The 13946-nt window shown below is 51.9% G+C and overlaps 3 gene segments (V, D, J or C); all 3 read right to left on the bottom strand.

Moving 5' to 3' along the window:
• Positions 1–307: 307 nt before the first annotated feature.
• Positions 308–848, bottom strand: LOC129629762 (immunoglobulin lambda variable 1-40-like). The segment is given in 2 exon segments: positions 308–687; positions 797–848. Coding segments are annotated over 2 exon segments (426 nt in total).
• A 4312-nt stretch (positions 849–5160) lies between these two features.
• LOC129629761 (immunoglobulin lambda variable 1-40-like) lies at positions 5161–9017 on the bottom strand. The segment is given in 5 exon segments: positions 5161–5273; positions 8132–8234; positions 8345–8712; positions 8822–8848; positions 8990–9017. Coding segments are annotated over 5 exon segments (639 nt in total).
• A 2467-nt stretch (positions 9018–11484) lies between these two features.
• LOC129629728 (immunoglobulin lambda variable 5-39-like) lies at positions 11485–11994 on the bottom strand. The segment is given in 2 exon segments: positions 11485–11831; positions 11949–11994. Coding segments are annotated over 2 exon segments (393 nt in total).
• Between the last annotated feature and the right edge of the window lie 1952 nt (positions 11995–13946).

Below are 13946 nucleotides of genomic sequence, written 5' to 3'. Positions count from 1 at the left end.
GGCCTCAGCTCAGCCCAGAGACAGCCGAGGAGCTGAAGTGTCCTGAATCAGCCACAGCTGGACGCTGTCTGTCTGGTTCTGACCTGACCATCATGGACTCTGTCCGCCAGGACCTGCCTCTGGCGTTCAGGGCCTTCTGCTCAACTTCAGATATTCATATAAATATGGTTGCCGAAAGCAAAGCCTTGGTGAGGGGGCAGAATGAAGCAGAACTGAAAGGATTTCCCGACCAATTTCCTGGTGTGGGGCTCAGACCCCCGTTTTAAATCAAACAAACAACAGAAGTGTCTGCACTGCAGAAGATGCTTCAGCCCGGGAGGCCCGTGACTTGGGGGAGGGCAGGTTTTTGTCTCACTTCCCCCCCGGCCTGGAGCACGGTGCCATTATCGCTACTACTGTCATAAGTTGCACAGAAATAATCCGCCTCGTCCTCAGCCTGGAGCGAGCTGATGGTCAGGGTGGCTGTGTTCCCAGACCTGGAGCCGGAGAATCGGTCGGGGACCCCCGAGGGTCGACTGCTAGTACCATAGATGACGGTTCTGAGGCCCGATCCTGGGAGCTGTTGGTACCAGCTCACAACAACTATTCCAATGTTGTTGCCGCTTCCGGTGCAGGTGATGGAGACCCTCTGGCCCAGGGACCCGGACACGGAGGACGGCTGAGTCAGCACAGCCCAGGCCCAGGATCCTGGAAGGAGGAGAGACAGAGATGGTGACTCGGGGGTCCAGACACGATAGCGGGGAGCACAGCATGTGTATCTTCCCAAGACCCCTCCCCTGTCCCCCCATCCAGTCACCTCTGCAGAGAGCGACCAGGGTGAGGAGCAGAGGGGACCAGGCCATGGTCGACACGGTCAGGGCGTCCTGAATTCTGTGGCCCCACAGCTGAGCAGAGTGTCCCCACACCGCTCCTTCCCCTCTTCATACCCTGAGAGGGGGCGGGGCTTTCATGCAAATGGCCACCCTCCCCGCCCAGTCCCCACAATGCTCTGATGATCTCTGGGACCTGGGTCAGCTTCCTGTGCCTGAATGAGACCAGTGGGTGATCAGAGGGGGTTTGTGTGGGGCTTGGGGGCGGGAGGTCATAGCAGGGAACCCTGACTAGAAAGCACCAGGAGGTACCAGGTCACTCATCTCGGCTCTCATAGCTGCAGACCCACAGGAATGGCTTGGAGCGCCCCCTGGTGTCCTGACCCAGCAATACATCCTGTGACCTAATGATCAGAGCTCTTAGAGTCAACTTGCTCAAAACTGGCTTTGAAGCTACACAGTTCAGGAAGGGTTGTGTTGGAAAAAAAAGATCCAGATGTAATTTACCCTGTAGTGCATGTGAGTGTTACACAGTGGATGCGTGACTTTGAGATTTTAAATGAACCAAAATATGTTCATGGAGTAGTAAAAATCTAAGGTCATCATTTAAAATAGAGGCCTAAACTTAACTGAAGAAAATGTTGTGGTTCAGTCACTAAGTTGTGTCCGACTCTGGCTCTGATTTAATTTTGCATTGCCATGGTACTATTTCTAGAACATAATTTTCCTTGTAGATTCTGTTCTTTAAATAAGATCATTTTAAAGCCTTTCTGACATGTATGGCATCTCCACTGAAGGATTTTCATGTCTTAGCGGGACGTTCTCTCTGTGAAACAGGGCAGGCTGAGTTATCAGAGCCATGGGTCAGTCTCAGATCTGAGATGAGGGACAGGACATGACAAGGCAGATCAGTTGTTCTCAGGAATCTCAGACGTGATCATGGGGATCAAACCTGACGTAGGCATGGTCCAGACAGAGCAGCAATCATGGCCCCGGGGGCAGAGCCCCAGGACAGGGTCTGTTTTCCCAGCCCACGCCCCAGCAGCTTCTCCCGGGCTCACTGGGCATAAAGTCAGTCCCAGAGCAGCTGAGGACAGACACTCCTCAGCCAGGAATCATTTCCCAGGTGTCAGGACCGGGTTTCTCTCCCCTTCTGACTCCTGACTTGATGGGCATACGGGATGAAGTGTGAACGTTCACGGGATAAATCAGCTGCTGGGGGGCCATCACTCGAGCTTGGGTCACACCTGAGAGCCGGAAACCTGAGGCTTCTCGGGAGGAAGGGTTAGAGACGTTCAAGGAGGGGGATGAGGAAGTGAGTGTTTCAGGAAGATCTTGAAACTCGTTCATGACTTTCTAAGAGCATGAGCTTGGTCATCACTGTGGAGGTCAACAGTGTATGTTTGTAGAAAGAGCGAGGCCCAGAATTGGGAGGAAAGTCATGAATGAGGGGAGCGGGAGGGCAGGCTCTGAGCAAAGAGATGAGGAGGAGCGGGCACAGGCTGAGGAGAGCTGGAGGGGTGCACGGGATGGGCTCTGGGGGCTCCTCCCCTCCTCTGTTTCTGGGAAGAGGGTGGGTGCCGGGGTCCAGCCCCAGCTGATCCAGGGTATTAGAAGGAGAGACAGCGTAGGCAAGGGTCAGGGAACAACTGCTTAATTAAACGTTAATTAAGGATATAAAGAGTAATAGAATGAGGATAGCTCAGTAGGAAAATTCAGTGGAGAAAAGAGGCTGAGTAGCTTGGTTTACGCGGGGGACCAATAAAACTTCAAGACAAGAAGTTTGCACCACTTACGTAGGCCGCAGGCGTCCTTCCGTTCTCCCGAAGGAGAGGAGACACTGAGGCCTCCCCGGTCGGATCTTAGAAGCCCAGGCATAATTAGTAAGCATGGTGGGTTCCGCGCTCCAGATGGAGACTCAACCAGAGTGAGAGAGAGAGAGACATGGGGAGACCAGTCTTTCGAGGAACTGATCCCAATTCTTTATTTTCCATGGTCTACTTTTATACACTGAGATGTTATGCAAAAGTCACGCGGGGTCAGCAGTCCTGACTTTTATCAAAGTCAGGTGCTTCATACAAATGTATACAGAGGTCTTAGGGGTGTTACATCATCTTCTGGCCAGGGGGCCTGCTGACAATTTACGACCCTCTCCTTGTGACAGCGGTCAGTCAACCAGGACACTTATTTCTCCAGGGGTGATTATTCTTAAAACAGACGTCACCCAAATAAAGTTACATTCCTATAGGGTGAGGGTGTATTGGGTTTTAGTTAAGGAAAGAATTTACTTAGCCTAAGGTCTAACGTGATTTATATCAAAGGTAATACTTATTTCTTCTATATATTCATTAATGTGTGTAAGGGCAGGGGATATGGAGACTTAGCAACAAACATTGGCTCAACAAATGAAAAACCCTTCACCAATACAATTTCTAATCAGCCCACTATACTTATACTAATGGTTTTCTAACTTCTCTAAAGAACCTGTTTTTAGAAGGTTTAAAGCATCTCTTGCCTCTCACGGTTGGGAGGCTGTGAGCAATCACATGTGGCCGGACAAGCCTGTCAGGCAGGCTAGAGAACCTTCAGAGGAGTTTGTAGGTTAAAACATTCCTATCACACCCAGGAGTTTTTATTAACTGGAGCTCTAAGTTAACTCCTTCTCCGAAAGAGGTGGTGGGGGACAGCCCCCCGTAAAGCCAGAGGTGTAGCAGAGAGCACAAAGTAGTAAAGTAGGCAGGCTCTGGTTATGGGGGTAGATGCTCGAGGATTTCCAGGGGGACTCCTGAGGCTCGATCCCGCCTTTGCGTATGTCGAGCCTCCTTCCTCATGACCTTTGCCATGGGCGGAGTGCCTCACGCCGGCCCCCAACAGGTGGGGACTGATGACCACCTGACCCCTTCACCCTCCAATTCTGGGTGCTCGGCCCCGGGTGCAGCTTCACTCCCAGGAGGAGGCCTGGGGTCGCGGCTCTGAGTCTGTCCCCTGAGAGGAAGCACCTGCTGTCACATCCAACTCAGTCCGCTGAGCCCGGGTGCAGGGCCAGCTCAGGGGACCACCGGGTTATGTTGAGGGGCTGCCAGTTCTGAGCAGGTGCACAGCGCCCCCTGGTGACGCACCCGGGGAACGTTCACGGCGGTGAGAGGGGGAGCAAGGTGTCTCTCAGTCACTTGGTTCTCAATCCTGTCTGACTCTTTTGCGACCCCGTGGACTCTAGCCCACCAGGCTCATCTGTCCATGGGATTCTCCAGGCAAGAACACTGGAGAGGGTTGCCGTTTCTTGCTCCAGAGGATCTTCCCACCCCACGGACAGAACCCACATCTCTTATGTCCCTTGCATTGGCAGGCGGGTTCTTTACCTCTAGAGACACCTGGGATGCCTTATGAGAGGAAGCAGGGGCACTCTTTTTTCCTGTCACCAAACACTCTTTCAATAAACAAATGAATGAATTGAATAGCAATAAGTATTACATGTCTTTGGTAGTGTACACATACTTCTTTTTTATTTCTCCTATTGTATTTTCAGGTGATTCTCACTACTTTTTCTCCTTTTCCTACATTTATCTCCTTTTCCTTAGGATCCAAGAGTGCTTGTATTTGCTCATCAGATAGATTTGATGATTTGTCCCTAAAAACATCTGTCACCTGATTTCATCATCTCAGGCATCTCACCAGTGATGTCTATGCTGTCTCATTTCCCTTCATTATTTAGTTTCCTGGTTCTTGATAGAAGTGACGATTTTACTGGACCCTGGACTGTGTGGAAATTGCTTGTAGAAACTCGGAGTTCCATTTCCTTTTCCTTTAACAGGAGATGCTTCTGTGGTGGCAGCTCTGGGATGTGCATCCGCTGCCCAGTGACCCAGCGAGGGCGGCACTGACCCCCCTACTCCGTGCTGCCGACTCCGACCTGGGAGAAGGGGCAACTGCTGTGAGCAGCTCTTCATCCAGGGGCGTGTGACCACCCCTTGTGCGCCGCTGGCCTAGTGAGGGGAGTCGAGCTGAGGGGGCAGCTGTGCTGCAGTCAGGGGACACTCGGACACCTGGGTTCCGTGGTCTCAGGGACTCCAGGACGGGAGGGGCAGACACCTTGCCCTGGGAGCCCCATGCCTGTGGGGGAAGCAGGTTTTTGTCTCCTTCTCTCTGGCCTGAAGCACTGTGCAAACTTTCAAGCCATCAGCCCATGAGAAACAGTAATAATCAGTGTCGTCCTCAGCATGAACTGAGGTGGTCAGAGAGGCTGACTTGCCAGACTTGGAGCCAGAGAATCAATCTGGGAGTCCTGAGGGTCATTTGCTATTTTCATAGATCAGAAGTGTGGGGGCCTTTCCTGGGAGCTGTTGGTACCAGCTCACATAATAACCCCAGTGTTGCTGCTGCTTCCAGTGCAGGAGAGGTTGACCATCTGACCCAAAGTCCGGGACATGGAGGACGGCTGAGTCAGCACAGCCTGGGCCCAGGATCCTGGAAGGGGGAGAGACAGAGATGGTGACTTGGGGGCCCAGACACGAGAGCAGGGAGTAGGGCCTGTGAGTCTTCCCAGGGCCCCTCCCCTGTCTCCCCATCAAGTCACCTGTGCAGAGAGCGACCATGGTGAGGAGCAGAGGGGACCAGGCCATGGTGGACACGGTCAGGGCGTCCTGAATTCTGTGGCCCCACAGCTGAGCAGAGTGTCCCCACACCGCTCCTTCCCCTCTTCATACTCTGAGAGGGGGCGGGGCCTTTCATGCAAAACACCCCCCAGCTCTCTTACCCCGCCCAGCTCTCTATCCCCACACCTTAGCTCTCTGACCCCCCCAGCTCTCTGACCCTCCCTGGGCCCTGGGTCAGGCCCCTGTGCCTTGGGGTAGCCAGATCAGGGGCTGGGCTGTGTGGGGCTTGGGAGTGGGAGGTCACGGCTGGGAGCCTTTCATGACCACTCCCTGACTCCGAGTTACACTGTGGGTGCATAACTCTTCAGAACTGCCTGGGAATGTCCCCTGGTGTCCCATCAAGACACACTCCCTGTGACCTGGTGATAAGAGCTCTTAGAGTCAACTCTCCTAAAACTGGTTTTGAAATTACACGGCTCAGGAAGTGTTTGGTTGGAAAGGAACAGCCAAGGCAGTTTACCCTGTAGCGCACGTGCGTGTTACAGTGTGGGGGTGTGACTTGGAGATTTTAAATGAACCACAATGTGTTCACGGATTAGTGAAAATCTAAGGTCGTCACTTTAAATAGGTGCATAAATATAACTGAAGGAAATGTTGAGTCACTAAGTTGTGTTGGACCCTGGTTCTGTTTTAATTTTGCATTGCCTCGGTACTGTTTTTAAAACATCATTTCTTTGTAGGTTCTGTTCATTAAATACAATTTTAACTAAATCACATGAGAGGTATCTTATGAAATTTTATTATTAAGTAAAAGAACATATTTAGAAAGATATTGGCATTCTTAATTATACTGGCCTCTGAACGAGGCAGGGCCAGAACCAGTCTTTCTAATAGTTATGGATCTCCACTGAGGGATTTTCACGTCTTAGCAGGACGTTCTGTCTGTGAAACAGGGCAGGCTGAGTTATCAGAGCCATGGGTCAGCCTCAGATCTGAGATGAGACACAGGACATGACAAGGCAGATCAGCTGTTCTCAGGAATCTCAGACGGGACCATAGACATGGTCAGACAGACCAGCAGTGATGTCTCCTGGGGCAGAGCCCCGGGAGAGCATCTGCTTTCCCAGCCAAGGGCCCCAGCAGCTTCTCTGCTCACTGTGCATAAAATCAATCCCACAGCAGCTGAGCACAGACACTCCTCAGCCAGGAATCGTTTCCCTCATCTCAGGACCAGGGTTTCTCTTCCTACCTGATTCCTCACTCGATATGCACACAGATTGGAGTGTGAGCACTCGGGATAAATCAGCTCCTAGAGGGGTTCATGGATCCCCTGGGAAACAAGGGGAACCTGGAGAGGAGCAGGGGGATAACGAACTTGGGTCACACATAGACCCAGAGACCTGAGGCTTCTCGGGAAGGAAGGGTTAGAGAGGTTCAAGGAGGGGCCGAGGAAGTGAGTGTCCAGTTCAGGAAGATTGGAAACACGTCCATGACCTTCTGACATGGTCATGACCATGCAGGTCAACAGTGCAGGTTTGTAGAGAGAGAGGCTCATGATTGGGGGGAAAGTCATGAATGAGGTCAGCTGGAGCAGAGACTCTGAGCAAAGAGATGAGAGGCAGCGGGAGCAGGCTGAGGAGAGCTGGAGGGGTGCACGGGGTGGGCTCTAGGGGCTCCTCCCCTCCTCTCTTTCTGGGAAGAGGGTGGGGACTGATGACCACCTGACCCCTTCACCCTCCAATTCTGGGTGCTCGGCCCCGGGTGCAGCTTCACTCCCACCAGGAGGCCTGGGGCGCATGGCTCTGAGTGTGACCTGAGAGGAAGCACCTGCCGCCACGTCCCACTTAGGCACTTAGGCCGCTGAGCCCCGGAGCAGGGCCAGCTCAGGGGACCATGTGGGTGTGGTGGTGAGGCTTTGCCAGTTCTGAGCAGGTGCACAGAGCCCCCTGGTGGCGGATATGGGGAACGTTCACGGCGGTGAGAGTGGGAGCAAGGTGCTGCTCAGCTGCTTGGTTCCCAATCCTGTCTGACTCTTGTGACCCCGTGGACTGTAGCCCACCAGGCTCCTCTGTCCATGGATTCTCAGGCGTGAACACTGGAGTGGGTAGCCATTTCTTGCTCCAGAAGGTCTTCCCAACCCGGGGACAGAGCCCACATGTCTTATATCCCTTGCATTGGCAGGCAGATTCTTTACCACGAGTGACACATGGGAAGCCTTATGAAGAAGTAGGGGCTGCCTTTTTTCCTGTCACCAAATACTCTGTCAATGAACAAATAAATGAATTAAATAATAAGTTTTACATGGCTTTGATAACATACAGAGAATTCTCTTTTATTTCCATGCAGTTTATTTTCAAATGATTCTGACTACTTTTTCTCACGATTCTTTTTTGTTGTTGTTGTTCATTTTTCTCCTTTTCCTTAGGTCCCAAGAGTGTTTGTATTTGCTTATCAAATAGATTTGAAGATTTATCCCTAAAAATATCTGTCACCTGATTTCCTCCTGTGAGGCATCTTAGCATTAATGTCTATGCAATCTCACTTCCCTTCAATAATTAATTTCCTGGCTCTTGATAGAAGTGAGGATTTTTACTGGATCCTGGACTGTGTGGAAATTACTTGAGGAAAGTCTGAGTTCCATTTCCTTTTCCTTTAATAGGAGATGCTTCTGTGGCGGAAGCTCAGGGATGTGCGTTCACTGTCCAGTGACCCAGCAAGGGCGGCACTGACCCCCCTGCTCTGTGCTGCCGACTCCGACCTGGGAACCGGGGGCAACCGCTGTGAGCAGCTCCTTCACCCAGGGGCGTGTGACCACCCCTTGTGCGCCGCTGGCCTAGGGAGGGGAGTCGAGCTGAGGGGGCAGCTGTGCTGCAGTCAGGGCACACCCAGACAGCTGGGTTCCGTGGTCTCAGGGACTCCAGGAAGGGAGGGGCAACACCTTGCCCTGGGAGCCCCATGGCTGTGGGGGAAGCAGGTTTTTGTCTCCTTCTCTCTGGCCTGAAGCACTGTGCAAACTTTCAAGCCGTCAGCCCATGAGAAACAGTAATAATCAGTGTCGTCCTCAGCATGAACTGAAGTGGTCAGAGAGGCTGAGTTGTCAGACTTGGAGCTAGAGAATCGATCTGGGACCCCTGGGGGTCGTTTGCTAATTTCATAGGTCAGGAGTCTGTGGGCCTTTCCTGAGAGCTGTTGGTACCAGCTCACATGACTCCCAATGTTGTTGCTGCTTCCAGTACAAGAGATGGTGACTCTCTGACCCAAAGTCCCAAACACGGAGGACGGCTGAGTCAGCACAGCCTGGGCCCAGGATCCTGGAAGGGGGACAGACAGAGATGGTGACTCAGGGGTCCAGACACGAGAGCAGGAAGCAAGGCCTGTGAGGCTTCCCAGGGCCCTTCCTCTGTCCCTGCATCCAGTCACCTGTACAGAGAGGGCCCAGGGTCTGCGCTGTCTCAGCTGGGCCCATTGTCCAGCTCAGTGCTCAGGGCCTCTAGTCCTGGAAAGAGCGGCAGAGCTGGCGGTGTGAGGTGTCCGGGAACCAACAGGTCCCAGCCAGAGACCCCAAACCACGATGCCTGTGGGTCCTGCTCCTGAGGAGCAGAGGGGACCAGGCCATGGTGGACACGGTCAAGGCGTCCTGCCGTCTGTGGCCCCACAGCTGACCAGAGGGTCCCCACACAGCTCCTTCCCCTCTTCATACCCTGAGAGGGGGAGGGTCCATTCATTCAAATGACTCCTACCCACCCGTCCCTGGGCAATGGCTCAGGCCCCTGTCCCTGAGGGTGGCCAGTGGGTGGGCTGGGGCGGGGCTGTGTGTGGCCCTGGGGTGGGAGGTCACAGCTGGGAGCTGTGAGCAGAGGCCACCAGGCAGCACCAGGGTCCCAGCTCCCATCCCCTAACCACCCTCGGAACGCCCCCCGAGCGCCCCCTGGTGTCCTGGCCCAGACACACATCCTGTGACCTGGTGACCAGAGCCCTCAGGGAAGCCGCTGACCTGCTCTGTGCTGTCTCCTTCTTGCCTTCAGGCCAGGAGCCCGTTCTGTGTCCCCTGTGACCTCAGGGCCATCTGTGGGCTCCCCTCCGACCCTCAGGGTCAGTCTGTTCACAGCGCACTTGGCAGCTCAAGGGTCAGGACTGAGGGATCGTCTGGGACACATATTCTTTTAAATCAGGCTCAGGTCAGGACAGTGACGACCCCGTGGAAGCAGCCTCCCGACCGTGCAGGACGGGGGTGCTTTCTCCTTCATTAGAAATGAAGCAGTGCCTTACACACGCACACACACACGGATTGCTTCGAGGTCCTTTCCCAGTGGATAATAAGCATTTTGTTTTTATACTCCGTGACCCCACTGTACTAGTTCCTGGTCTCCTCTTTCCTACCTAAGTGAAATAAAACATTTGCCACGTGTTCACTCCCTGTAGGCTTGGGAAGCAGAAGCCACCTTTCTGAGTGAGGCTAACTCTGCTCCCAGCTCCCAGGACACGGATGAAGGTGTCTGTGGTGGCACCACCTGTGTCCACAGCCCGGATCACGATCAGCCCTGTCCTCCTCCTCTTTCATCCGAGGATAGGAGCCCGCAGTCGTCAAGGAACCTGAGCGACCGCGTCTGGAGCCAAAGGACCAATCGCGGCTCCTGAGGGCTGGGGACCCGCAGGCATCGTGGTTTGGGGTCTCTGGCTGGGACCTGTTGGTTCCCGGACACCTCACACCGCCAGCTCTGCCGCTCTTTCCAGGACTAGAGGCCCTGAGCACTGAGCTGGACAATGGGCCCGGCTGAGACAGCGCAGACTGCGCTCAGGACTCTGTGCTCAGCGGGGAGGGGGCAGGTGGCACGTCACTGCTGCAGAGCCTGACTCTGAGCAGGCAGAGTGACCCTTGTGTGGCGTCAGGAACCATCATCCTTTCTTTGACCTCTAAGAGCTCCGCCCCGTCCCCGCTGCTCAGACCCCCTCCAACTTCTCAAGGGAAACAGGTCTAAGGAAGCACCACTGTAAATAATGCAGGGACTGCACAGCCCGGCTACTCACTGTTTTCCTGGAAGAAAATATTTCACTCTTGCTCAAATTTTCTTTTATCTTTCTTGCTGAATGTTTATTATCATACAAATGTGGTCAAATTTCACGTTTTTTTTAATTACTAGGACCAGAGTAACACATTTTTGAACTACTTTTAAATTTATATAATTTTAAAGTTATATACTATTTTTAATAATTGTGGATTTGAACATTTTCCTATTCATTCTCATTAATTTTCAGCATAATTTCATATTTATGACTCATTGGAAAACACCTTTTGCTAGGAAAGATTGAGGGCAGGAGGAGAAGGCGATGACAGAGGTTGAGATGGTTGGGTGGCCTCACGGATCCAGTGGACTTGAACTTGGGCACACTCCAGGATGGTGAGGGACAGGGAAGCCTGGTGTGTTGAAGTCCATGGAGTCAGACACAACTTAGCGACTCAACAACGAGTAGCTTTACAATGTTATGTTGTGCCACTTTTAATGACTTATCTCAGTGACACTCAGTGTTTTGAACGACAGATGAGGAGTAACTGTTCACTGTGCCTTTGATTTCTCTTGCGTGTTTGTCTTTTCAGCGCACAGCCTTCTGATCTTCCTCAGATTTATCTTTAAGTGTTTTCTGTTGATTGTGTCATACATGTTAGTGGTTTTATTTTCAGAAACTGGAGGTTCGTTACCGAACTACAAAATACAATTCATTTCTGCATGTTGACTTTTATATCACAAAATCCCAAGTGAAACAGTCACAGAAGCCTGTCTTATTGAGCCCTTGACCCTGAGCTGGGCCTGGCCTGAAACCACCTCTTCTGGGCTCAGCCAATGTCTTCATCAAAAAGTTTTTATCTCAGAACAAGCAATGTTTGCCCAAGAAAACTGGCATTGGATAAGAGTATCTTAGCAATCTAAAAGCTAAATTGAAGCAAAAGATACAATATTATCAAATCTGCTGGTGTGAGGAAAATGGGTTGCTTGTCTACCATCTGACAGTTGGAAGTCGCCCCCTGAACTAGGCTTCATCCGAGCCACGAGCAGGCTGGGTGGGGAGGCCTCTGTCTCACTGCCTCACTGGTCTGGAGCCGTGTAAGCGCTAGTGTCGCCATGCCACACAGCACAGTAGTAGTCGGCCTCGTCCTCGGGCTGCAGCCCAGAGATGAGCAGGAGCCCTGCGTTGGTCGAGGCATCTTTGGATCCAGAGAAGCGGCTGGGGACCCCGGAGCCCTGGTGCTTATCTGAGTCTGACTTGAACCTCAGGAGGTACCGGGGAGGGCTCCCTGCCTTCTGCTGATACCAGTATATGCTATAGTTGCTCACATTGTAGCCACTGCTCAGGGTGCAGGAGAGTCTGGCTGATGCTCCCAGAGATGCAGAGAGGGTGACCGGCTGAGTCAGCACAGGCTGGGAGAGGGAACCTGCAGACACAGACACAGGGGAGAGGGGGCAGGAGCTGCAGGAAAGGTTCCCAGAGTCTGTGCCCCAGGGGCTGATGAGGCTGGGACTGAGCCCTGGTGCCCAGGGTCTGTGCCTACCTGTGTAGAGAGAGAGGAACACGAGCAGGAGAGGAGTCCAGGCCATGGTGCTCACAGCTTCCTGGTCCCCACCGTGGGGCTGGGCTGCCCCAGGTCTTCTTTTCTCGCCCAGCCTCTGCCTGAGGAGGGGCTGCCATGCAAATAGGGGTCCACCCAGGACCCGCCCAGCCCATCTCTCAGCCCGGATGCTGGAGCTCAGCTCACAGCCCAGACTCAGGGGGTGGAGGGGAGTTCCCTCTTGGGAGACCCTGGAGGAAGCACCTGCTGAGACCACATGACAGGGGACTCTGCAGCCAGAGAGGACACACTGCTGAGTGCCCCCAGGAGTGCACGCACCGCCCCCAGCCCAGCTCCAGGAGTCAGTGAGGCTCCTGAGCAGCGGTGCATGGACCCCTAGGCTGTCCCACAGCGCCACCTGCTGGGCACATGTGGAAAATAAAAACAAAAAGCAAAAATAACCTCTAGAATTAAGGAGGTAAAATGCAAACTTTTCTAGGAAGGTGCATTGGTGAGCTAGTAGAGAAACTAGCAAGAAGGTTAATTTCCTTGGAAAAATATGGAAATTTTACTATTGAATTAGCCCACAAAAAGACATAACATGTATTTCCTCACCTGAAATATGTAACAAACTTGAGCCACCACATTGTTCTAATTGATTTGCATCGTATGCATATTTTTTAAAAAACATTGAAAAAAGATGCAATATTTCCTAGTTTTTTGAGAATTAGTTAAAACATTTGTACATATACCCAAAAAATTTATGAGAGGAAATATTACAAGCCACTAACATTAAGTATTGATCAAAATGTTCTAATCAGAAAGTTAACAAAAAATTCAAATTTTAAGAACGTGATACTGATACCAAATGTTATTTTTCCCATCTACAAGTTGTATTTTATATTAAGACATATTAAAAAATAAATTTAGAACCAAGAATAAAATCCATGTAAAAATAGAAACACCTAGACATGATTGTAGTATTGCTAGTACATACTCATTTACACAGGTGTAAGTTCGTGCAGGAGGACTTAATGTCTCCATTAACTGGGACAGTTAAGGGACAAAAATAACGCTAATCAATGTAAAGTAAAATTATGGTTTTGTGTTCAGATTAGATGTTCTTGTAACTTAGCTATTTAATAAAATTCATATGATTATTTACTTTTCTCAACATGTGTTTGCGAGATTCAGCTCATATCAAAGAAAAGTGAAAGTGAAGTCGCTCAGTCGTGCCCGACTCTTTGAGACTTCATGGACCGTAGCCTACCAGGCTCTGCAGTCCATGGGATTTTTCAGGCAAGAGTACTGGAGTGGGCTGCCATTTCCTTCTCCAGGGATCAAAGAAAATGTTCATACTAAATCCTTTTCATATTATTCCAATGCATGCATGATTGTGTAGGGAAAAATAGGAAAATAGGTGAAGAGAGGAACTGGTAAAGGACAGAACCATCACCACCACCCTTGAAGGAGGGTGAGAAGGTGACAGGAAGCACGGATGCCCCACACCCTGTGCCCAGATGGCAGGAGCACAAGGCAGGGCAAAGCCTCCAAACCCACATCCTGTCACTTTCCCTAAAGGACAGTCTTGGTTCAGGAGTGAGGACACGAAGGGAGGGGTCCAGGTCGTGGAGGAGGGCCCCCAGGACCCTGCTCTTGAGACAAAGTTGTTGACATGGAGAAAGGCCCTCCCCTGGGTCTCTTATCCTCTGTCCAGGTATCACTGTAGGTCAAGTTTACTGACATTTTTGTTGTGTAGTTTCCCATCCATCCTAGCCTGGACCTCAGGTCTAGGCACGGCCCCCCCGGATACAGGAGCAGAAGTAAGAGGCAAGACTGTTGCTCACAGCTGAGAGCGCTCATGTCCCCTGGGGCCCAGGTGCAGGAAAGTCACTCTCCAGGGAGCACCCTGCTTCCCACGTGGGCCAAGGCCAGTGGAGGAGGTTCCCAGGTTGCCTGGCCAGGAGCCTGGAGCCCTGGGTGAGCCTGAGAGGCTGTCAC

Source organism: Bubalus kerabau, chromosome 16 (genome assembly GCF_029407905.1).
Source record: "Bubalus kerabau isolate K-KA32 ecotype Philippines breed swamp buffalo chromosome 16, PCC_UOA_SB_1v2, whole genome shotgun sequence".
In the NCBI taxonomy this organism is placed as follows: Eukaryota; Metazoa; Chordata; class Mammalia; order Artiodactyla; family Bovidae; genus Bubalus; species Bubalus kerabau.
The sequence above is the reverse complement of the archived record's forward strand: the minus strand, read 5'-3'. Positions and strand labels throughout refer to the sequence as shown.